The sequence below is a fragment of the Macrotis lagotis genome, chromosome 3, assembly GCF_037893015.1.
Source record: "Macrotis lagotis isolate mMagLag1 chromosome 3, bilby.v1.9.chrom.fasta, whole genome shotgun sequence".
Lineage (NCBI taxonomy): Eukaryota > Metazoa > Chordata > Mammalia > Peramelemorphia > Peramelidae > Macrotis > Macrotis lagotis.
The window spans coordinates 162,444,364-162,468,489 of NC_133660.1; the positions used below are offsets into that span (position 1 = coordinate 162,444,364).

General features: G+C 35.8%; 1 protein-coding gene across 9 annotated transcripts in view; it reads left to right on the forward strand.

Moving 5' to 3' along the window:
* Window positions 1-24,126, forward strand: part of CLOCK (clock circadian regulator) — a 125,422-nt gene that overhangs the window by 47,414 nt on the left and 53,882 nt on the right. For 6 of the 9 annotated variants that reach the window (XM_074229402.1, XM_074229403.1, XM_074229401.1 and 3 more), the window contains 4 exons: window positions 19,213-19,303; window positions 20,253-20,312; window positions 21,751-21,899; window positions 22,192-22,283. In XM_074229402.1, coding sequence (XP_074085503.1) covers window positions 19,257-19,303; window positions 20,253-20,312; window positions 21,751-21,899; window positions 22,192-22,283 — 348 coding nt within the window. In that variant the 5' untranslated portion in view covers window positions 19,213-19,256. Of the gene's footprint in view, window positions 1-2; window positions 2,802-2,972; window positions 3,847-19,212; window positions 19,304-20,252; window positions 20,313-21,750; window positions 21,900-22,191; window positions 22,284-24,126 lie in introns of those variants that run through there. The other 3 variants (XM_074229406.1, XM_074229405.1, XM_074229408.1) reach the window with 3 other exon arrangements.

Consider the following 24,126-nt stretch of genomic DNA (forward strand, 5'->3'; position numbering starts at 1 on the left):
GGAAAGGGCTGGCACAATGAATTACCATGTCCCAGGAAAATTATATTGATTAGCATCTCTTATGAACAATAAGAGATATGTAAACTATTTTTAGTATCATTGGAAAGCACTTATTGAACACCTTAAGTGTTCCAGACCTTATGCTAGGGAACAGTCTTACCCTCAAGTAATTTACAGTCTATGGAAAGTTGGAATGGGAATTGAGGGAATATACCATATACAGAAAATTAAATTCAAAATATAAACAAAGGAAACACAAGGTAAATTCTGGAAGGGGATAGTATCACCTGGAGTAATTAATTAACAAGTACTTTATTTGGGAACTGATGTTTGCTCTAAATACTGAGAGGCAGAGGTAGGGATGGAGGTTACATTCTAAGTATAACCCATGCAGAGGAATAGAGATAGGAAATGTCATGTGAGCAACAGCAAGTAGAGTGTGTGAAAATGTAATTTCTAGCAGTGATGGTCTGACGAAAGGTGCCAGCCAAGCCCAGCTCCTCATAGAAATTGTTGTTTAACAAGCATTTAGTAGGTATTTATTATGTTCCAGTCATGGTCCCTGCCTTTAAGAAGCTCACATTTAATGGAAGAAACAACATACAAAAACCTATGTACATATAAAATATAATTTCAGAAGGAAAACATTAACAAGGAGTAAGGTTAGGGGAGTGTTGTGGGAAGACCAGGAAACAACATCTATAAGAAGTGGGAATTTGAACTGACTCAGTAGACAGAGATGAGTAGGAAGAGTGTTGAAGGCAGGAAGACAGACTTTGAAAAGGCACAGTCAGTTCATTGGAAGTGTGATAGATGAGGGCCAGCAAGAAGAATTGTAGAATGCGTGAAGGGAAACAAAAATGTAAGAAGATTGAAAAAGTTGGAAGGGCCCAGGTTATAATGTGGTTTAAATACCACACTGCTATTTTATATTTGACCCTGGAAGTGACAGAGAACCACTGGAGTATATTGAGTAAGGAAACCCTATGATCCTTTTGGCAGCCAAGGAGAGGATAGACTGGAATGGATATGCCAGACTATTAGGACATTCCAAATGTGAGGTAAGGAGGGCCTGTCCCACTGTGGTGGCTGTGTCAAGAGGAGAGAAGGAATATAGATGAGAGATTTTGTGAAGGTAGAATGATAATAATTTGACTACAAATTGGATATATGTGTCAAGTGAGTGAAGAATTTAGGATGACATTTAGTTTAGGAGTTTGAGTGACTGGGAAGGTGGTAATCAAGTAGTTGAGGAGAGGGAAAGTTTAAAGGAGGAAAGCTAATGATTTCTGTTTTGAACATGTTTGCATTTGAAATGTCTGAGTCAATGGGGGATGACAGATTAGGGAAAGAGAGTTGAATAAAAAGATCGGAGAATTACCTATATTGAGATAGTCATTGAATCAGTAGAAGCTGACAGGATTATGAAGCATGACAATTTAGAGGGAGAAAAGAAGACCTCAGGAAAGACTTGTTAAAAATTGATTTTTTAATTGGTTAATTAATTTTCTACTTACATGTTATGAAAGTTTTTCAATATTTAACCACATGCATATGCATAGTTTTAAGTTACATGATTTCCTTTCACCCTCCTTTCCCACCCCACTCCCCTCAGCAGCAGTCAGGTGAATGATGCACATACACATTTATATTTAACATGTTTGCAGATTAGGCTTTTTTGGTATGAGGAATGAAGATTAAGGGAAAAGAAAGAAGTCTGTGAGATAGGAAAAAAATACATGAGAAATTTTTTTAAAGTGAATGTTGGGGGACAGCTAGGTGGCGCAGTGGATAGAGCACTGGCCCTGGGATCAGGAGTACCTGAGTTCAAATCCGGCCTCAGATGCTTAATAATTGCCTAGCTGTTTGATCTTGGGCAAGTCACTTAACCCCATTGCCTTAAATAAAAAGTAAAATAAATAAATGAAAGCAAAGTTAATGTTGGATTAATTTTGATCAATGTATAGCATGGATACAATGTAAAGACTATCAGACTACTTTCTGTGGGAGGAGGGAAGTAAGATTAGGGGGAAAATTGTAAAATTCAAAAATAAATAAATAAAAATGAGTGTTGGTTGGTTCTTGTCCTTTGTTATAAAAAAAAGCACAAAATGACATCACTATGCTTGAGACAAATATAGTATGGTAGAGCTTGGAATGCTGTACCACAGGTTGGGCACAAAGAGTCCATGTGAACACCTGGAGTAGGTACTCTAAACTTACAGATGTCACATTTTCTTTGAACTGCTTCGATTCTGCTTTCCTCGTAGAGTGCAGCACCCTCACTGATGAGGGCACACCATGTTGGGTGGTCCTGTGACAGTGTCGCCCATACTGTACAATCATTTCTAAAGTTCTTCAGGGTGTCTTGGTATCACTTCTTCTGACCCTGCTGTGAGCCCTTGCCCTGTGTGAATTCTCCATAAAATAGTTTTTTGGGGCAATCCTACATCTGGCATTCTAACAACATGCTCACTGTAGTGCAACCACTCTCTGTAGTAATGTTGGACTGCTAGGCAGTTTAGCTCACGAAAGGACCTCAATGTCTGATATCTTCTCCTGCTAGGTGGTCTTCAGAATCTTCCTAAGATTCAGTTTCCTGACATAGTGCTGGTAGACTGTCTAGGTTTGGCAGGCATATGACAATAAAGTCAGCACCACAGTTCTATAGACCTTCAATTTCATAGTCAGTCTAATACCTCTTTTCTCCCACACTTTCTTTTGGAGTCTTCCAAATACTGAGCTATGAAAGTGTCAACTTCATTGTCAGTGTGTAGCTCCTTGGAAAGGACATTGCTAAGGTAAGTGAAGTTGTCCACAGTATTCAAAACTTCTCCATTTGCTGTAATTGATGGTTCCACATTTGGATGGTGTGGTGCTGACTGATGGAACCTGTATTTTCTTGGTCTCGATTGTTAGACCAAAATTAGCACAAGCAGCAAAGAATTGATCCATACTTTGTTGCATCTTAGCTTCCAAGGCTGCATTGAGAAGATCAATCACCTGCAAACAGAAGATCATGTACCAACACTCTCTCCACTTTGGTCTTGGCTTGTAGCCTTTTCAAGTTAAAGAATTTGCCATCAGTGTGGTAGCTGACCTTGAAGCCCTGTTCATCCTCATTGAAGGTATTTGATAACATGGCTGAAAACATCATGCTAAAAAGGTATGGGAGCAAGGACATCCTTGTTTTACTCCATTGGTGACTGGGAAATCTTGAGAGCTTTATCCACTATCCAGAAGCCAGGCAAGCATACCATCATGGAATTGATGTCCAGTACTGATGAACTTCTTTGGCTAACCAGATTTTGATATAATTTCATGACATAAACCCTCATGACTGACAGTATCAAAGGTTTTGGTCAGATCTACAAATGTTTTATATAGACCTCTCTTTTGTTCCTGGCATTTTTCCTGGAGTTGTCATGCAGCAAACATCATATCAACTGTTCCTCGACCCTTTCTGAAGCCACACCGACTTTCAGGATGGTGACCAACTTGAAGGTGAAGAATTAGCCTATTGAGAAGGACTCTGGCAAGAATCTTACCAGCACTGACTGAAGAGAAATACCTCTGTGATTGTCACAGAACAATATAGTCCCTTTTACCTTTGTAGAGATACACATGGAGACATCCTTGACTTCTTGGGGGATAATCTCTTCATGCCATATAATCTGGAAAATTTCGGTCAGTTTTGGATGAGCAGTGGACCCCCTCACACTTTGTAGATCTAAGCTCGAATAGAATCAGCACCAGGTGCTTTGCCATTTAAAAGGAGCCTAATGGCATTCAAAATCTCTTCTGCAGTTGGAATTTCAGCCAAGGACTGATTGACTTCAACATGAGGTAAGCGGTATGACTTCTGCATTGATTGATGGTCTGTTAAGAACACTATGGAAGTGTTCAGCTTATCTCTGTAGGCTCCTGCCCTATTGTTAGTCAGTGGGGATCCATCAGCACTGAGTAGTTGAGATGCACCGTATGTCTTTGGCCTATAAAGAGCCTTCAGGTCATCATAAAATAATTTTGGTTTGTTACTATCTGCATAAAATAGAATTTCATCTGCCTTCTTACTGAACCAAGAGCCCTGCATCTCTCTAAGCTTTTCTTGGACTTTACTTTTGATGGAATTAAATGCTGCCTTCTTAGAAATGGAAGAACTGTCCTGCTGGTAAATTCTGTGGAATTCATTTAGCAGCTTCTGTACTTTTCCATCATTTTCATCAAATGAGTCTTGGTTTGGCAAATGTTCTGGCCCAGATGAGCAAACGCAGTGCTGTCTTTGAAAACTACCCACTTCTTTTCTGCTCTACTGTTGCCAACTGTGTGTTGGCTCAGTTTTTCCTCCAAGTTAGCAACAAGCTGCTCAGAGAGACACTCTAATCTCTTGCCAATAATTCTTCTAGTATTCATTTTGCCTTGGGGCCAATGCTTTGGTTGAATGTGAATATTTAGCTTAGAGAGGATGAGTCTGTGATCAGTCCAGCACTCTACACCACATATTGCCTTGGTCATTTTCACATCCTATCTGTCTCTTCTTCTTACAGTCACATAGTCTAATAGATGCAAGTGTTTGCTACAAGGGTACATCCAGGAAATTCAGTAGAATGTTGCTGTTGCCGTTTCCCAATCCATTCCTCCCAAGGATTCCCTGCCATATCTGGTAATCTGATCTTACTCTAGCACTAAAACCATCCAGAATTATAAACTTGTCCTCTTTTGGTCCATTGATAAGGGTTTGTCTTGGGAGGTAGATTTCCAAGTATTTAATGTTGTCTGCAGGCACTTTAAATGGAATTTCTTTTTCTGTTTTTTGCTCTTGGGCTTTTGTTGTTCATTTATAGAATGCTGATTATTTATGTAGGTTTAATTTATATCTTGCTACTTTGCTGAATTTGTTAATTGTTTCATGGAGTTTTTTAAGATGATTTTCTTGGGCTCTCTAAGTATACCATCATATCATCTGCAAAGAATGATTGCTTCAATTTCTTTTTTCTTTTATTGCTAAAGCTAATTTCTTATACTATATTGAATAATAATGGCAATAATGGGCATCCTTGTTTCTCCCCTGATCTTACTGGAACTGCTCTTAGTTTTTCCCCATTATATATAATATTTGTTGATGATTTTAGATAGATACTGCTTTTTATTTTAAGGAAAACTCCATTTATTCCTAAAGTTTCTAGTTTTTTAATAGGAATAAATGTATTTTATCAAAGGCTTCAGCATCTATTGAGATAATCATATGATTTCTGTTGGTTTTGTTATAGATGTGTTCAATTATGTTGAGTGTTTTCCTAGTATTGAACCATCTTATACCTGGTATAGATCCTATCCAATCATAGGGCATTATCCTAATAATAGCTTGCTGTAATGTCTTTGCTAAAATTTTATTTTAATATTTTTGCATCAATGTTCTATAGGGAAATTGGTCTATAATTTTCTTTGTTTTGGTTCTTCCTGGTTTAGGTATCAGCACCCATATGTGTCATAAAAGGAATTTAGTAGAACAACTTCTCCCTATTTTTTTAAAATATGTAGACTAGGAATTAATTTTTCCTTAAATCTTTGTTATGAGGGACGGCTAGGTGGCACAGTGGATAGAGTATTGGCCCTGGAGTCAGGAGTACCTGGGTTCAAAACTGGTCTCAGACACTTAATAATTACCTAGCTATGTGACCTTGGGCAAGCCACTTAACCCCATTGCCTTGCAAAAAAAAAAAACCCTAAGAAATTAAAATAAAATAAAATAAAAATCTTTGTTATAATTCACTTTGGAGACTTTTTGTTTAGGAGTTTATTGATGGTTTCTTCAATGTCTTTTTCTGAAATGAGTTTTATTTATGTGTTTTATTAATTCTTCTGCTAATCTAGGCAGTTCATACTTTGTAAATATCTATCCAATATCTATTCCCTCAGGTTTTCAAATTTATTGACATACAGTATGAGAAAATAACTCCAAATTATCTTTTTAATATCCTCCTCATTGGTGGTTAGTTCACCTTTTTTCATTTTTGAAACCAGTAATTTGGTTATCTTCTTTTTTCTTTTACATTTATTTTTTTATTCTCATTTTGTACAAATGTTTTTTTTTTTACATTAATAAAATATTCTTGTTTACAAGTAAACAAAATACCCCTCCTCCTCCCCCATGAATATAGATAGACTTGTTTGGGTGAAAAAAAAGTAAAGGGGAGAGGAAAAAAATTAAAATAAAAAAATAATAATAGTAATAATTGTAGGTATGGCCAGGTGGCGCAATGGACAAAGCAACAACCCTGGAGGCAAGAGCACCTGAATCCACATCCAGCCTCGTAAACCCAACAATCACCCAGCCATGTGACATGCAAGCTACCCGATCCCCACTGCCCTGCAAAAACTAAAAAAAAGAGAAAGAAAAAAAAGACCCAAAATAAAATAAAATAGTAATAATAGTAGGGGTGGCTGGGTGGCAGACAGAGCATTGGCCCTTGAGCCAGGAGCACCTGGGTCCAAATTCTGCCCCAGGCACTCAAAGATCACCCTGCTATGTGGCCCCAGGCAGGCCATCCAGCCCTACTTGCCCTGCAACCCTCCCCCAAATAATCATAACAAAAAATGTGCTTGAGTCTTTGTTCCAACACCAACAACTCTGTCATGGGTGGATCTCATTCTTTATGATAAGTCCATCACAAAAGTTATTTCCATATTTTTCCACCTTTGCCATTGCTGATCACAACTCCCTCCTTTCTTATTTCTCCACTACCATGTACTATATTTTCTCTCTCCTTTCACTATGACTCTGCTGTAGGGTAGCTGAGTGGCGCAGCAGACAGATCCCTGGTCCCAGGGCCAAGAAGCCCTGAGCCCCCCCTACCACCCCTTAGGCCCAGAATCCACCTGGCCCTGTAGTCCTGGGCAGGCCTTCCATTCCCAGCCCCTTGAAAGAAGTAAGAAAGAAAATGTGTTATATCTGGCCACTCTGCCCCCATGGTCCATCCTCTCCTCCTTTATTCACATCCCCACCCCTTCCCCCTGCTCCCCCCCTCCTTCTTACTCCAGATGTCTATACCCCATTGAGTAGCCATCTCTGATGAGAGCAAAGTTTCCCTCATTCCCCCTTGCCTCCCCCCTTCCATATCACTGTAATAAAAAAAAATCTTATGTGAAATATCTTGGACTATTCCCCCTCTCCTCTTTCTTTCTCCCATTCCATTTCCCTTTTTTTTCCTATTGACTCCATTTTTACACCATATTTAACCTTCGAATTCAGCTTTCTCCTGTGCTTCAACTATAAAAGCTCTCTCTACCTGCTCTATTAACTGAGAAGGTTCATATGAGTATTATCTGTCATTTTTCTATGCAGGAATACATGCAGTTCATCCTCATTAAGTCCCTCATGTTTCCCCCCATTCCTCCAATCTCCATGCTTCACCTGAGTCCTGTATCTGAAGATCAAACCTTCTGTTCAGCTCTGGCCATTCCAAAAGGAACCTTTGAAATTCCCCTGGTTCATTGAAAGTCCATCTTTTTCCCTGGAAGAGGACATTCAGCCTTGCTGGGTAGTTCATTCTTGGCTGTATTCTAAGCTCTCTTGCCTTCTGGTATATTGCATTCCAAGCCCTACAAGCTTCCAATGTAGCTGCTGCTAAGTCCTGTGTGATCCTGACTTCAGCTCCACGATATTTGAATTGTGTCCTTCTGGCTGCTTGTAATATTTTCTCTTTGACTTGGGAGTTCTGGAACTTGGCTATAATATTCCTAGGGGTTGTTTTTTTGGGATCTCTTTCTCTGGGGGATTGGTGGATTCTCTCCATTTCTATTTTGCCCTCTGCTTCTAGAATATCAGGGCAATTTTCCTGTAGTAATTCTTTGAAAATGATGTCAAGGCTCTTTTCCTGATCATGACTTTCAGGTATTCCAATAATTTTTAAATTATCTTTTCTAAGTCTGTTTTCCATATCAGTTGTTTTTTCAATGAGATATTTCACATTTTCTTCCAATTTTTCATTTTTTTGGTTTTGAAGTATTGATTCCTGATTTCTGTTAAATTCATCAATCTCCCTGAATTCTATTCTTTGTCTGAAGGATTTGTTCTCCTCAGAGAGTTTTCTTATCTCTTTTTCCATCTGGCCAATTTTGCTTTTTAAAGCATTCTTCTCCTCAATAACTTTTTGAACTGTTCTATCCATTTGACCTAAGCTGGTTTTTAGCATGCTATTTTCTTCAGCATTTTTTTGGATTTCCTTGACTAAGCTGCTGACTTCATTTTCATGTTTTTCCTGCATCTCTCTCCTTCCTTGTCCCAGTTTTTCTTCCAACTCCCTCATTTGATTTTCAAAGTCTTTTTTGAGCTATATCATAGCCTGAACCCAATTTCTGTTTTTCTTGGAGTCTTTAGATGCAGGAGCTTGTGTTTCCTCATCTTCAGACTGAGTATTTTGGTCCTTCTTGGGCTCATTTGCAAAATATTTCTCAGTAGTCTTCTTTTTGTTTCTCTGCTTGCTCATTTTCCCAGCCTGGGCCTGGTTTGGGGTGTTTCTTGAACTTTTGGGACACTCCCACAAGGGTCTCAGTGTGTGAGGTTCTGTCCTCCCTCCTGGTCTGTGAATGACCATAAGTGCCCCCCTCTGCCACGGGGCTGATGTGGGGGGAGGGGGCTCCTGTTCTATGGGGGGGGCCTAGACTGTGGTCAGGATCTGAATGTGGTCAGAGCCCCAGAGTCCTGTTTCAGGGGCAGAGGACAGAGCTCTGCAGTCTCTCTTCACTCCCCTCCCTCAGCTCAATGGGCTCATGCCCTGGGGGCTCCTGCTTACCTGCTCTGCCAGCTTCTGTTTCCTGAATCAGGGTTGGGGAAAGAAGATGCTGCTTGCTGTGTGCCCTGAGGGCTGGGCTCCACGTGCTAGCTCTGGCAGAGGTCCGTCCCCCCCGCTGTTCCCCCACTTTGTGCCCGGTGCTCCTCGGGGTGCAGCTCAGGAGACTCCCCCACTGCTGTGAGCTGAGACCCCCAGCGCCCTGGGGCTGCCTCCGAGAGGCTGAGGTTCTTTGGCTCTGGTGGGCCACCCCTCTGGTGGGCCGCCTCTCCGACCCCGGGGAGCAGAGCCTTTCTGCTCTTTTCCAGGTTACCTTGAGTAGGATAACTGCCTCACTGGGTCCCTTTGTGGGTTCTGTCTCTTGAAAGTTTAGATAGATTCTTTAGCTGATGAATTTTATCAGAGAGCTCATAAAACTCAATCCCTTCTTGTTGCCATCTTGGCTCTGCCCTCAGTTATCCTCTTTTTAAAAAAAAACAGATTAACTAATCTGTATCTTTTTTTTTCATAAAACCAATTGTTAGTTTTATTATCAAGGGTTTTCTTGCTTTCAATTTTGTTAATCTCTCCTTTGATTTTCAGAATTTCTGATTTGGTATTTAATTGGGAATCTTTAATTTGTTCTTTTTTGTAATTTTTTTAGTTGCTTCCCAATTCATTGTTCTCCTCTATCTCTACTTTATATAAGCATTAGAAATAAAAAGTTTCCAATAAAAATTGCCTTGGCTGCATTTCATAAATTTTGGTATGATGTCTCATTGTTTTCATTTTCTTGGATGCAATTATTGATTTTTTTCCTGTGATTTGTGGTTTAATCTACTCATTCTTTAAAATTAAATTAATTAGGTTTCAGTTAATTTTTAGTTTTCTTTCCATGACCTTTATTAATGTAATTTTTATTGCATCATGATCTGAGAAGTATCATTTATTATTTCTACCTTTCTGCATCTGATTATATGATATTTATGCCCTGGTACATGGTCAGTTTTGGTAGAGATGCCATGTACTGCAGAGAAAAAGGTATATTCTTTTCTATCCCCATTAAGTTTTCTCCAGAGGTCTATCATATTTAAGTTTTCTAAGATTTTTATTCATCTTCTTAACTTCTTATTCATTTTGTGGTTAGATTTATCTAGTTCTGAGAGAGGGAGGTTGAGGTGGCCCCCATCATTAAAATTTTGGATAAATTTTTAAATCTAAGTGGGAATGTATCTTATTTCCCTCTCTGGGACAGATCTATTGAATAGAATTTACTTAGCCTTTACATTCTCCCTTCTTTCTCTTTACTTATAATAGCTCTTTGTGTCTCTCTTCACCTGGTGTTATTTATCAATAGAAGCACTATCAATCAAAGTGCCATCAATCAGAAGTTGATTAATTGATTGCTTGGTAAGCTCAAAAGTACTGTCAAAGTACAATCACAAATTGATTGTTGATTGTACAACATTGATGTTGATGTACAACATTTTCTCATAGTCACTAAGTAACCTCTCCTCTTCTGTCACATTAGAAATACAGTTCTCCAGATTCATGAATGACATCAAATTCAGTTATCCTCCAAGGACACAATTCTCATGAGCTAAAGCATAATGCAAAGCCAAATCATTTCATGAACCATTTGTACCCCACCCCTAGCATACCCTCTCCCACATCCCCCTTCCCCCACTTTAGTTCCTCAACCATGATCTTTAAACCCTTTTTAACTGAAGTATGCATTAAGTATGAATTCTAAATAGTTTACCATTCTTTGCCCCTAAAGTCACTTCTCATTCTCTAAATGCTCTGAAAGTCTCTCTTAAGAACTTTACACTTGATTGTAAGGGATGGGAGACACTGACTCTAGACCACCCAGTTTAGGATGTCCTTATCACAAAAAAGTGTTAAACTTTTTCAGTAAGATTTGATTAAATTAGGTCAAAGGAAACTAAGACATATAAATTTAGAGTAAACACCCCAGCTTTTCATCTGGGCTTTTTGTCTCATAGTGATGATAGTAATCTTGTTCAATAGAAAGACAAGAAAACCAACCATACCCAGATCCTCTAAATCCAATCTCTTCAATTATATTCAATCCTTTAATTATCCTAAGAGAAATACAGTTCTCAAGAGTTAGAAATGTTGTATCTTCCCTTATAGAGTTGTATACAATTTGATATTCTTGACTAACATTTGTTTTCGTTTGGTTTTTTCCCCATCTTGTTTATCTTATTATGCATCTCTTGAGTCTTTTATTTGGAGATTGAATTCTCTGTTTGGTTCTGGTCATCTCTCAGGAAATTTTGGAAGTCCTCTATTTTGTTGGACATCCATTTTTTTTCCCCTGACAGAATATGTTGAATTTTGCAGGGTAGTAAATTCTTGTTTGAAATCCAAGGTCCTTTGCCCTCTGATGTAAGGTATTCCAGGTCCTTCAGTATTGAAACTGATAAGTCCTGTGTTAAGTCTGATTGTGTTCCTTTTGTATTTAAATTACTTCTTTTTTGCTGCTTGCAATGTTTTGTCCTTTATTTGAGAATTCTGGAATTTGGCTATGATAGCCATTGGAGCTTTTACCCTGGACTCTCTTTCTTGAGGATTTCTGTGTATTCTGTCAGTGGTTATTTTGTCTTCTTGTTTTAGCAGATTTGGACAGCTTTCCCTGACAATTTCCTGAAAGATGTTTCCAAGTTCTTATTTTGATCTAGACTTTCTAGTAGTTCAGTAATTTGTAAATTATCTCTCCTGGATCTACTTTCCAGGTTATTTGTTTTTCCTAAAAAGGTACTTTACCTTTTCTTCAATTTTTTTCAGTCTTTTTACTTTGTTTGATGGAATCTTGTTGTCTCATAGATTCATTGGTTTCTGTTTGTCCAATTCTGATTTTTAGGGTCTTATTTTCTTCAGTTAATTTTTGTGCTTCCTTTTCTAGTTGGTTGATTTTGCTCTGTGCTGAGTTGCATTCTTTTTTCTGGTTGGTTATTTTTACTTTTAAAGGAGTTGATTTCTTTTTTCAGTTTTTCAGAATTTTCCTGCATGACTCATTTCCTTTTTCTATTTTTCTTCTTCCTCTCTTTGATTTTTTAATTTTTAAAAAATTATTTTTTAAGCTCTCCTATGAGCTTTTGGATTTGAGTCCAATTTATAGATTCTTTTGAGACTTCTGTAGGTAATTTTTCATTGCTTTCATGTAAGATGAGAAGAGGGAAGAAGAGGGAACCTGTCTAAATACCCTGTGAAAAGGGATGCCAAAAGAATCAATAACTCTATAAAACCAGAGACTCAACACCAATAAGCATCTGCATTCAGTCGAAAACTGTACAATATGTCTGGGAGCTTGTGGACATTCTGGTTGCAGGGTCTTTGGGTAGTGTTGAGGATGTCCCAGAAGCCAGGAGGATCTCAAGTAAACAGAGACTAATCCCTGTTGGAACCACATAAGGGGAACTCTGAGATTCATACCCAGGCCAGTCTCGGGGACAAAGTCAGCTCCTGGTGGGTGAGTGAAAACACAGAAGGACTGGTACTCTGGCAGCATTCACCTGTGGGCCCTCCAAGAAGCCTGAAGCAAGATGATCTGAACTCTGACATCTAGATGTGTCCTATCAGGGAGATCACAGGAGACAAAGCCAAATTCTGAGAGGAAGCAGAGATGGGGGCAGAGGCCAGCAAGTATTTTGAGCCAGCAGGGTACAGAAACAGAATCTGGGAATGAGATGGAAAACCAAGTCTGATCTCAGGTATGTTTTGTAATAGAGCTTAGAAGAAGATCAGGATCCAGTCACCCTCTTCTGAATTGCAGTAAGATGATGTCAGAATTTAGACTTCAGTGGGTAAATAACAAAGACCTAACCACCCCATCCAAAAGTTCGGTGTATAGAAATGGCTGAAAATCTGAAGCTAGAGAGACATTTGCATAAAGATGATAATTGAGTTTGTGAAAGCTGCTGAAGTCAACCAGTGGGAGAGAATGGAGACTACTATTCCACAAGAGACTTTTATATTTCTTGGAAGAAAATAAAATAGACTATTTCCATATTTGATTTCTTATTAACATTTTCTGATTTAGTAACATATTCAGCAAATTATTTGACAATTATAGTACCTTTCCATGAGTATTTAGAAAGATTATTTTTTGTTGAGATTTTTACAAGGCCTATGACAATAATGACTTTTTGTCATAAGACAGTAATATAGTACTTATTCAGCTGCTGAGTGCTACCACTGGATGACTTTGAACTCAACTTCCTTATATAAAAAGCTTAATTCCTGGAAGTTACTTCATCATTTATGATTAATAAATTTTAGATTCTAGTAACTGGAAAAAATTTCCCCTATCCTCAGTTTTAAAGAGGATATTTTATTGAACTTTAAGATGAAGGTTTTATTTTATTTTCATTTTTATTAACAAATAAAAACCCAATATAATTTATTAGTATATTATATATTAAAATTGTTCAAGTCACATACAAGGACATAGGTAGAGTATGGAGACTTAGTATTTTTCTTGATGCACATGGCTGTATCAGATGGATTCTTTAAAAATTTCTTTACGTTTTTTATTATGCATTTAACAAACCTAAATAGATGTGAATATTTTGGTAGATAAGGAACAGCAAAAAAGGCTTATAGGTGAAATTGTTCACATTAACTTTGAACTGTTAATTAGATTTTTACATGCTTATTAATTTTAGCATGATGGTAACAAAACTACATTTTCTGTCTGCTTCTGCTTCTGAGCTTCCATACGTTTCCCCCCCCCTCTGTCTTTCTAATGTTTCATTGATACTCTTCTTCACTTTTTTTTTTTGCAAGGCAAATGGGGTTAAGTGGCTTGCCCAAGGCCACACAGCTAGGTAATTATCAAGTGTCTGAGACCGGATTTGAACCCAGGTACTCCTGACTCCAGGGCTGGTGCTTTATCCACTGTGCCACCTAGCTGCCCCATATAATGATTTTTTTTTTTTTTTGCAAGGCAATGGGGTTAAGTGGCTTGCCCAAGGCCACACAGCTAGGTAATTATTAAGTATCTGAGGTCAGATTTGAACTCAGGTACTCCTCTTCTTCACTTTTTTTGCATCACTTTTTCTACTTATTAAATCTTCCCCCATCTCTCCCTACCCCTTTCTCCATAAAAGCCTTCCCTTGTAACCTATGAGAAAGCAAAATAAATCAGCACAATGTTGTGCCTATAAATTTCAGATGTGGTTACTACTCCACTTCCTTGTGAAACGTGTGCCTAGTTTGCAACCCAAAAGAAAGTCCCTTTAATACATCCTCTCACCCCTTTGCTGCACTAACTTTCAGTTGATACTGTCTTGAGGAATACAAGGGGAGGCTTTTTATTGGACTGACAGTTGGGACCCATTCACTTGTTAGTCTGCTGACTTTTGCCTTGCACATGTAGTTGATTCCTAATGTTAGAACAAAGTTGTGTCAGAGAGAGCACCAATTTGGAAATCAGAGGATCTGGTTTCAGTGTTGTCATTACGGCTTGTTTGACCCTGGGCATGTCACTTTTATCAGTCATCAAGCAATTTATTAAGCACCTATATGCCAGATATACAAATCACAGCAAAATTGTCTCCACCCTCAGGAAAACTATGTTCTAATGAGGAAGGCAGCACAAATTTCGGAAGCTGGGTACAAGATAAATACAAGTAGATAAAAGGTAACCTTAGAAAAGAAAGTGTTAAGTTATAACTAGTGGACTCATAAAAGGCCTCCTGCTGAAGGTAATAGCTGACCCTGAGTCATAAGGAAAACCAAGTATTCTGAGAGGGAGAGTAGACAAGGGAGAGCATGTACAAAAGATGGAGACTGGAGTTTTCATTGTAACATGGAGTGGATGTTATTTGATTCTGGAGTATTTAGGGAAGCCACTGAAGTTTATTGAATAGGGAATGACATGATCAGACAAGGTACATTACAAAGATCAATTTGATATCTTTTAAGTGGAGACAGGATTTGATTGAGGAGACAAAGAGGAGGACTGTTGCATTTTTATTTAGTTTTTTAAATTTCCCAGTTACATTTTAATTGTTATGCTTGTGAATGTTTCATGTGGCTGTCATTTTGACAGCTCTGCTTATAGCACCTTCTAAAGAAAATACAAGTAGTAATTGCAACTCAGGTGCTTTCTAGTTTTGGGGCAGTTAAAATTGTAATCAGGGAAAACTTTCATTCTTTCAGAAATGCTGTGGTATTAAAAGGTAGAATACAGGGTTATGTTTTGATTTTTATTATCAACAATAAATCCATTTAGACTGTATATTGTTAGGGACAGTTAAGACAGTCTGTATAATGAATAGAGTTTAAGGCATGAGTTTTGGGACTAGAGCAAGCCACTTAAATTTTCTTAATCTATAAAATGAGGACAGTAGTATTTGTAATGCTTCCCTTTTAGGATTATTGTGTGATGATGTATGTAATAAAATGTGCATATCATTAAAAAAAGTGAAATACAGATATCAGTTCCAATCTAACAGACATTTATTTAACAAACACAACCTGTTACTTGAAAAGTAAGAGAGAAGCAGCACAGCATGGAGCCAGTCTCAAAGTCAGGACTACCTGGATTCTTCTCAGAGACATGGATCTGATCATTTGAGGAGGGTTCTTCTGAGAGTTTATATATGAACTGAATCTTGAAGGAGGCTGCAACTTCTAAGAGGGAGAGCTGAAGAGGAAATGGATTCCAGACAGAGGAGAGCAGCATGGGCAAAGATGATAGAGTCAGGAGAGGAAAGGCTGAGGCTTGGGAAGACCAAGCAGGCCAGTTTGATTGGAATAGAGAATGTATGATAAAGAGGAATGTGAAATAAGCCTGGAAAGGTATGCTAGAACTAGCTTTCAAAGCCAAACTGAGGGGTTTGTATGTTATATTAAGGTCAGTAGGGGACCACTGTAGGTTCTTCAGTTGTGTGTGTGTGTGTGTGTGTGTGTGTATTAGTAATGTACATATGGGTTCTTTCTCTCTGTCTTCAACCTTTTTGGAGTATACATACAGTAATGTTATTGCTGGGTCAAAGGGTATGCACAATTTAATGACACTTTTTTATAACTTCCCCTTTTGCCAAGCCAAATTCTAATTTGTGTCCTTGATTCATTCTCTTTTTGCTTCATCTTATTCATAACTGTCAGCTGTAGTTTCCTAATCATAAATCTAATCATGTCCTTGCCTGCCCCTATCATGTGCTCAAAACCTTCAAGGGTCTTCTATTGACTTTTTTAAAACAAAGTGACTCAACACAGTATGGTCACACATATATATTTATAATATGTTTATACATGCAGGCACACACACACACACACACACACACACATATACGGCTGTCTTTCACATTCAGGGTTTGGTTATTTGAAGGTTGATTAATTACAATTAAACAGGAATTTGTGGTAAATGGAAAATCACAGGCAAACAACAGAAATATATAAAGAAAACTTAAGAAAAAATTTTAGAAACTTGTAAATCCATGAAAATAGTGAATTTTATTTATCTATTCCATCATTTACTCCTATAAGTATGCATATATACATTTCTTATAAACAGATTTTGTTAACAGTTTCAATGTGTTAAAGAACTAAGGACTACACACTCTCTTTGGGAGCACCTCCTCTTTGTCTCTCTACCAGCCCATCTCAGTCACATGACTTTCTCCTGCAATGATCTTTGTATTTCATGCTTTTTCATCAGAGAAGGAAATCAGTGAAACATTTACTGCAGCTACTCTAATGACTGCAAAGCTCAGCATAAATGTTCAAGATACTAATCTCTCCTTGAAGTTGCAACTTTTTTATGGGTGCAGTGTGTTGTTGACTTGTTTGGTGGGTTAAATATGATCAGAATGATTAAAAATAAAGGATTGGGATGGGGCCTAAAGTTATTCCTTTTCATATTTCTGGGTGCCCTGTACCTGGCAAATATCAAGGAATGGCTGTGTGTGTGTGTGTGTGTGTGTGCGCCATATTCATATACATAAGTATTTATATAGCTATATGTCAGCATTTTTATTATAATAAAGAACTTAAAACAAAATGAATACCTATAAATTTAAGAATGGCTGAATAAATTGTGATATATGAATTTAATAGATATATTTAATTGATGGAATTTAATGATTCATATTTAATATGAATATGATAAATTTAATGGAAATGGTGTTTATTAATGATACAATGAAAGAAGAATTGATACATAATGAAGTGAACAGAACCACAATATTAGTATGTGAAGTGACTATAAGAATTTAAAGGAAAACAACTGAAAAACTTAAAAACTGATGAAATGCAAAGGCAATTTTCAGATGAGGAAATCAAAACAATCCATAGTCATAGGAAAATTTTCTCTAAATCATTACTTATTAGAGAAATGCAAATTAAAGCATCTTTGAGGTACCACCTCACACCTGTCAGACTAGCCAATATGACTAGAAAGGACAGTGATCAATGTGGGAAGGGATGTGGGAAATCTGGGACACTAATACATTGTTGGTGGAGCTGTGAACTCACCCAACCTTTCTGGAGAGCAGTCTGGAACTACACCCAAAGGACAACAAAAATATGCATCCCCTTCAATCCAGCAATACCACTACTGCGTCTATACCCTGAAGAGATGATGGAAAAGGATAAAAACATTACTTATACAAAAATATTCATAGCAACCCTGTTTGTGGTGGCAAAGAATTGGAAATCAAGTAAGTGTCCTTCAATTGGGGAATAGCTTAGCAAACTGTGGTATATGTATATCATGGAACACTATTGTTCTATTAGAAACCAGGAGGGATGGGAATTCAGGGAATCCTGGAAGGATTTGCATGAACTGATGCTGAGCGAGTTGAGCAGAACCAGAAAAACATTGTACACCCTAACAGCAACATGGGGGTGATGATCATTCCATCAGTGCAACGATCAGGGACAATTTGGGGCTGTCTGTGATGGAGAATACCATCTGTATCCAGAGAAAGAATTGTGGAGTTTGAACAAAGACCAAGGACTATTACCTTTAATTTAGAAAAAAAAAACCCTGATATCTTATTATGTTAAAAAAAAAAAAAAAACTGTGATCAGTGTGGAAGAGGGTAGTCAAATGCACCACACTTTTGAGGAGGGACAGGGTGAAAGGATAGAGAGAATGGAATAAATGGGGGTGGGAGGAAATAAGATTGAAGCAGTAACAACTGTGGGGAAAAAACAATGTTGAAGCAGTTTCTCTGATGGCCTTGTGATAAAGAATGCTATCCATCCCAAAGATAGAACTGATAGTATCTGAATATAGACTGAATCATACTTTTTTCCCCTCACTTTATTGTTCTTGAGGTTCTCTTTCATTGTGTGTGTGGGGGAGGTTATGTTTATTTTTACAATATGACTATTATAGTAATATTTTTCATGGCTACATTTTTAACCTATACCAAGTACCTTACTCTCTCAATGTAGGGAGTAGGGAGGGAGGAAGGAAGAGAATTTGGAACTTAAGGTTTTGGAAGCAAATGTTAAAACTTGATTTTGCATGTAACTGGGTAGGGAATTTAAAAATAAAATTAACAAATAAAATAAATAAAACAAGCAACTGTGAGCTATGTAGTGATCAATTATGATAGAAGTCTTATGATGCCTACCACCCATTTGAAAAGGTGAGGTACAAGAGTTACAGAATGAGACAGTTTTTCAGAAATAGTGTGATGATTTGTTTTATTGACCATATTATTGACTGTGTTATTCTGTGTATGTGTGTATATGAAAGGCATTTCAATGAAACACTTAAAAATGCTTAGAAGAATGCAAAGAAAGATAGATTGGAAAAACAGTATGGAGATTAGAATCAGTAAAATATGGCAACTAATTGGGTTCAGAGGATGAGAGAAGAATTTAGAATAATTCTGAAGTTATGAATGAAAGTGGATAGAAGAGTTCTCTTCAAGAGTGAAATCTGTCAAGATTCCTATCAGGCTCAGTTCAGTTGCCAGTCCTTAGAAGAGTTGAGTTTTTTAATTTCCTGTGTCTCCTTTCCTTCCTCTCTCCCTATCTCCTTATTTATTTATGACGTTTTCTACAACAATTTGTCATACATATACATATACATACACATATGTTATTTCCATTGGGAAAACCTATGTTTTGAAGGAAGGAACTCTTAAATTCTGTATTTGTACAAAGTCTTTCCCTTGCTCTCCCCCTTCACTTTTTATGTGGGAGGAAAAAGTTAAAAGTTTTAGAGCTAGGATTTCAATAAATTTCCTCTACCAAGCCAAAATAAAGTGAATAGAAGAATAGTGATTTATTGATTTAAGATAGAAAGATTTAGAGGAGAAATTGGTTGATGATGAAATTTTTTGATTTGTTGATCTTGAGAGGCCAGTGATTCATTCAGTTAAAGATGTGCAGCAGACAAAGCTAACTTAGTTTTATTAGATTAATAACCCTATATTTCTTTTCTTACCAGGTAGATGTACAAATGTCTACCACAAGACGAAAGCGCAGCATGTTATGTACTTTACCATAAGTTGTCATAAAATGAGCTCAATTGCAGACAGGTATGTTATTAGATGCTATTTTACATTAAATTAATTTTTCAATGACAAATAATTTATATCAAGTATATGTAAAAAGGTTTTTATATGTAAACATGGTTATTTTTTAAGGCTCATCTCTGGATTCAACTGTCTTTTTTTTTAATGGTAGGTAAAGTACAATGCTATAGTTTAGAGGTAATGATAAGGTAAATAAGGAAGATTGCAGTCAGATAAGAGGGCATATTAAGATAAGTTGTTACATAATCTTTTTTTAGATGAAAAAAATTTGACCACAGGAACTAATGACAAATTCCTGAACAATATGAAACTTTTATATTGTTGAATAAGAATATTGGTACCTCTGATAATAGAGGTGGTTTTTAAAATTTGCAAATTTGGGGTGGGGGAAACTAATAGTTTTGTGAACTGCTTTACTTCAGTACAAAGGAATACAACTTAAAAATGCATTATTAAAATTTTCAATATTAATTTGTGCATTCAATGGCAAAAAAAACATGACTCTCCACAGACTTCTATTTTTGCACAATGGTTTAATGCTTTATATCTAACTTCTTATCAGAATTGCCTAACATAGTGGTGACCAATAAGAGATGTTAAATAGGTGTTTTTTGAATTGAACTAATGCTCATATCTGCTTGTTTAGTTTTCCTATATAGTTCACTCACACACACACACACACACACACACACACACACACACACACGGAAATGTTTACATACGCCACATACATTTGGGTAAATGACAACATTTTGTAAGTCTTTAATATGCTGTATAAATAGAAGTTATTGAAAAGTTTTAATTTGAATGATTAATTGGTTTTGTAAAATAATCATAAAGATTAAGATGATGTTACAATATATGGGTCAAGTCAGGTAGTATGATTTTTTTTTCCTGTTTTATAGTAAGTATACCATTCATCTCTGTTTTAATGTTTTATTGTCTCTTTTAGAGATGACGGTAGTATTTTTGATGGACTGGTGGAAGAAGATGACAAGGATAAAGCAAAAAGGTGGTTACTTGAGATGTGTACTTATAAAGAATTGATTGAATTGGCTGCCTTAAAAATTCAAATGTATTGTTAAAATGAAAAAATCATTTAATATTAGTATGCTCCTATAGGAGAACTTATCCTGAATTTTTTAGTGTATCTTCCTTTGAAAAATTGATATTGGAAAAGATAACTTGACCAGGCAAATGAATAGGAACATGATTATCATGTTACAAAGAAATAAATTTATAAAAACAGTTCCTTGAAGGACCTTTAGTGCGTTTTAGTATTGTCAAATCATTTGCTCATATAGGGTTATCAATAAATACCAAAAAATTCTTAAAACTTAGGACAATTGATTTTAGATTTGTAGTGGATTAAATTAATACAGATTAAAAACTGGTTGGAAAAATGAGGAACTCAATACAAGTTATGGTTAAATCATTAAACATTAAGTTTACATTATAACTTTTTTTTTAAATTTTTGCAAGGCAGTGGGGTTAAGTGGCTTGCCCAAGGCCACATAGCTAGGTCATTATTAAGTGTGTGAGGCTGGATTTGAACTCAGGTACTCCTGACTCCAAAGCTAGTGCTCTATCCACTGTGCCACCTAGCTGTCCTACATATAACTTTTCAAAGAGATGTTGATGTATAAATATTTCCAGATATAGGTATATGTTATCCATATATATATATGTATATATATTTATATATCTTGATCATAAATGTTCTATGGAAGATGGGATTTTTTGAAAATAGTACTTTGATTTCAAGTCACCCTAGCTTAAATTGAAATGGTAAGTTTCTAAAATAAATGAACATAACATAGTACTGGGGCATTGACTTTCTTTCATCTCCATTAACAGGATTATATCATGATGAAATTGATCAGTGCTTTAAGTGCTTGTTATTTGACCTGTTAATGAACTTAATTTCACATCATAAATCTTCTATAAGTAATATAGTTATTGTTGTTCTTTATAAAAACCAGTTTTTTTTAATGTTTAATTTTGTTTCCTTAAGTAAGACTTTTGAAAATATAAATCTACAGTCTGTATTCAAAATAGTGTTTTGTTCCTTCATTATAACCAAGACATCCACACTTTGATATTTAGGATATAAAGATTCATAAAATGAATCAAGAATATTTGTTCAAAGAAGTTTAGAACATTGTCCAATTTTATTTTATGTGAATGGTAATCTTTTTGTAAATATTTTCTTACTTATGCTGAATAAATAAATGGATGATTTTTTTTGTTAACTTCCAAAATGAGTATCACATTAATTTGTATAATTGTTATTTAAGAAACAAATTAAAAAGCTTAATATCAAGCATTGGATTCTGAACCAAGAAATATTGGTTCTCCTGTGAATATTCTGTCACCTAAAAATATGGCCACTAGACTAAATTGGATTATGATTCCAACACTACATTGAATGATTGCTGATCTTTCCTTAGAGTATCTAGAAACAAATCTGAGAAGAAGCGCAGAGATCAGTTTAATGTTCTCATCAAAGAATTGGGATCTATGCTTCCTGGGAATGCTCGGAAAATGGACAAATCTACTGTTCTACAGAAAAGCATTGATTTTTTACGAAAGCACAAAGGTATTTTAAGTTTTCAACTCAATAAATGTATTAAGTAGTGCAAGATGAATTCAATATTGGTTTTATTTGTTTAAAAGATAATTTATGAAAGAAAACTCATGAGTAGAACTTAATTTTTATTTATCCTGATTATCTTGTTTAGATGTAAGGAAAACTTCAAGTTTTAATTCTTGTTTTTTAACTTTAAATATAGATATTTTTTATGTCCTAATAAGAAGTGAAAGCTATTGTTCTTAGCTAGTGGTTATTGTAGAAAACTGTGAAATATAATCTTTTTATTAATCTCTTATAGAAATCACTGCACAGTCAGATGCCAGTGAAATTCGCCAGGACTGGAAACCTACATTCCTTAGTAATGAAGAGTTTACACAATTAATGTTAGAGGTATAAAAATTCTTCTTCCTAAAAAATTTTAACATTAAGAGATTTTATTTTGATTTAATTCAAGTTGTGCCTTCAGTTTGATTTTTGTATTACAACTTTGACAAACCAAGACTAAATTTTCCTAGATTTCATATATTTGAGTTTTTGATGCCTTAATAAGAGAAAGAGATATATTTTGATTATCTTTATTCTGAGACTTCTCTGTTCAATAAGTAAAATATTAATTACTTACTCTGCTTTAACAGATAAAATATCTTCTTTTATATACTTTGACTAATTCAAGACCTGTCTTACATTGAAGTTAAAAAAAAATATGGTTAGAAATGTATAAAACATGGCTCTATGTTTTGTTATTACTAGAGAAAGTAATTCATTCTTAACTCATTAGAAATTCTTTATAAGAGAATTTTTTTTTGTAGGAGGCAACTTTTCAAAAGTTCATTTGAGTATTAATAGTGGTGTATTTTTTTATCAAATTTGTCAAATCTGTTCAGAAAACCAATACTTCTGGGATCTAGGATTTCTTTGATTTCTTTGCTGTGGGTACCCCTTCTACAAGCATGGATTAAAACCCTTCTTTGTCTCAGGTCTTTTGGAATTACTGTGGTGAAAAACACAAAAATTAAAAAAAAAATTCCATCACCTAACTTTTGGTGATGGAATTTAGTCTGACTAGCATTTTGTTAGCAGACAATTTGACATTAAACCTGAAATTCTGCAACATTCCAGTTTGTTGTACCAATCAGAGTTCAGGTCTTTCTATGACTTGGGGTTTCTTAAAGAAACCAGCATTACTGTCATACCTTGATGTGGCTTTGGAATGGTATTTTAGTGAATGAACCAGTTATAAATGCCATATAAACGTTGAGATGCTCACTTTATCAAAGCTAATCATGCATTTTCACTTCTTATGAAGTTTGGCAGTGTTACATAGCTCCTATCTCTGTACATTAAGTATATTTAAAGATTAAAAACAATTATATGAAAACCTAGCAAAAGTATACAGGCTTTGGTGGAGGAGGAATAATAGAAAGGTGAGAAAATGCCTGAATAAGAGAGAAAGGTAAAGGAAGTAATCAGTTTAGAGAAGTACAGAGATTACTTATTAAATTCTTTCCTGGGGCGGCTAGGTGGCGTAGTGGATAAAGCACCAGCCTTGGAGTCAGGAGTACCTGGGTTCAAATCTGGTCTCAGACACTTAATGATTACCTAGCTGTGTGGCCTTGGGCAAGCCACTTAACCCCATTTGCCTTGCAAAAACCTAAATAAATAAATAAATTCTTTCCTCACCTGCTACCTACTTTTCTCTTATATTTAAGAATAAACATTTATTTATCAAAAAAAAAAATCTTTTGCTCTGTAGGCCAAAAAATGTCTCCAATAATGTATATACTTATATTTTCATATGATAAGACTAATTATGACAAGGGATGAGAAAGAAGAAAATTCATTTTTATCTTTTGTTGATGTCAGTTGTAAAAGCTAATTGTGAAGTTAAATAAATTTGTTGCTGATTTGTTAGCAGGAAAATATTAGTGAACGTGACTTGTGACATTAAGTGAAAGATTTATGAAATTTACTCATATTCATTAAGACTTTTGTTTTTGTTTTTGATGCCCATGTATATATAATTAAAATTCATTGTCTAACTAAATAAGCATTCAGTTAGCTTTTTTATAATTTCAGAGTAAATTGAAGTGGAATTTATAATTTGGCTAATTTTTTCTCCTCCAGAAATTAGTCATTTAGTAGTATTAATTTAGCTGTTATATCAAATATATTTATTGTTTGAAGCATAGTTTTGGCAATTTATAAGTATTTACTATTATACAAAATAAATTTG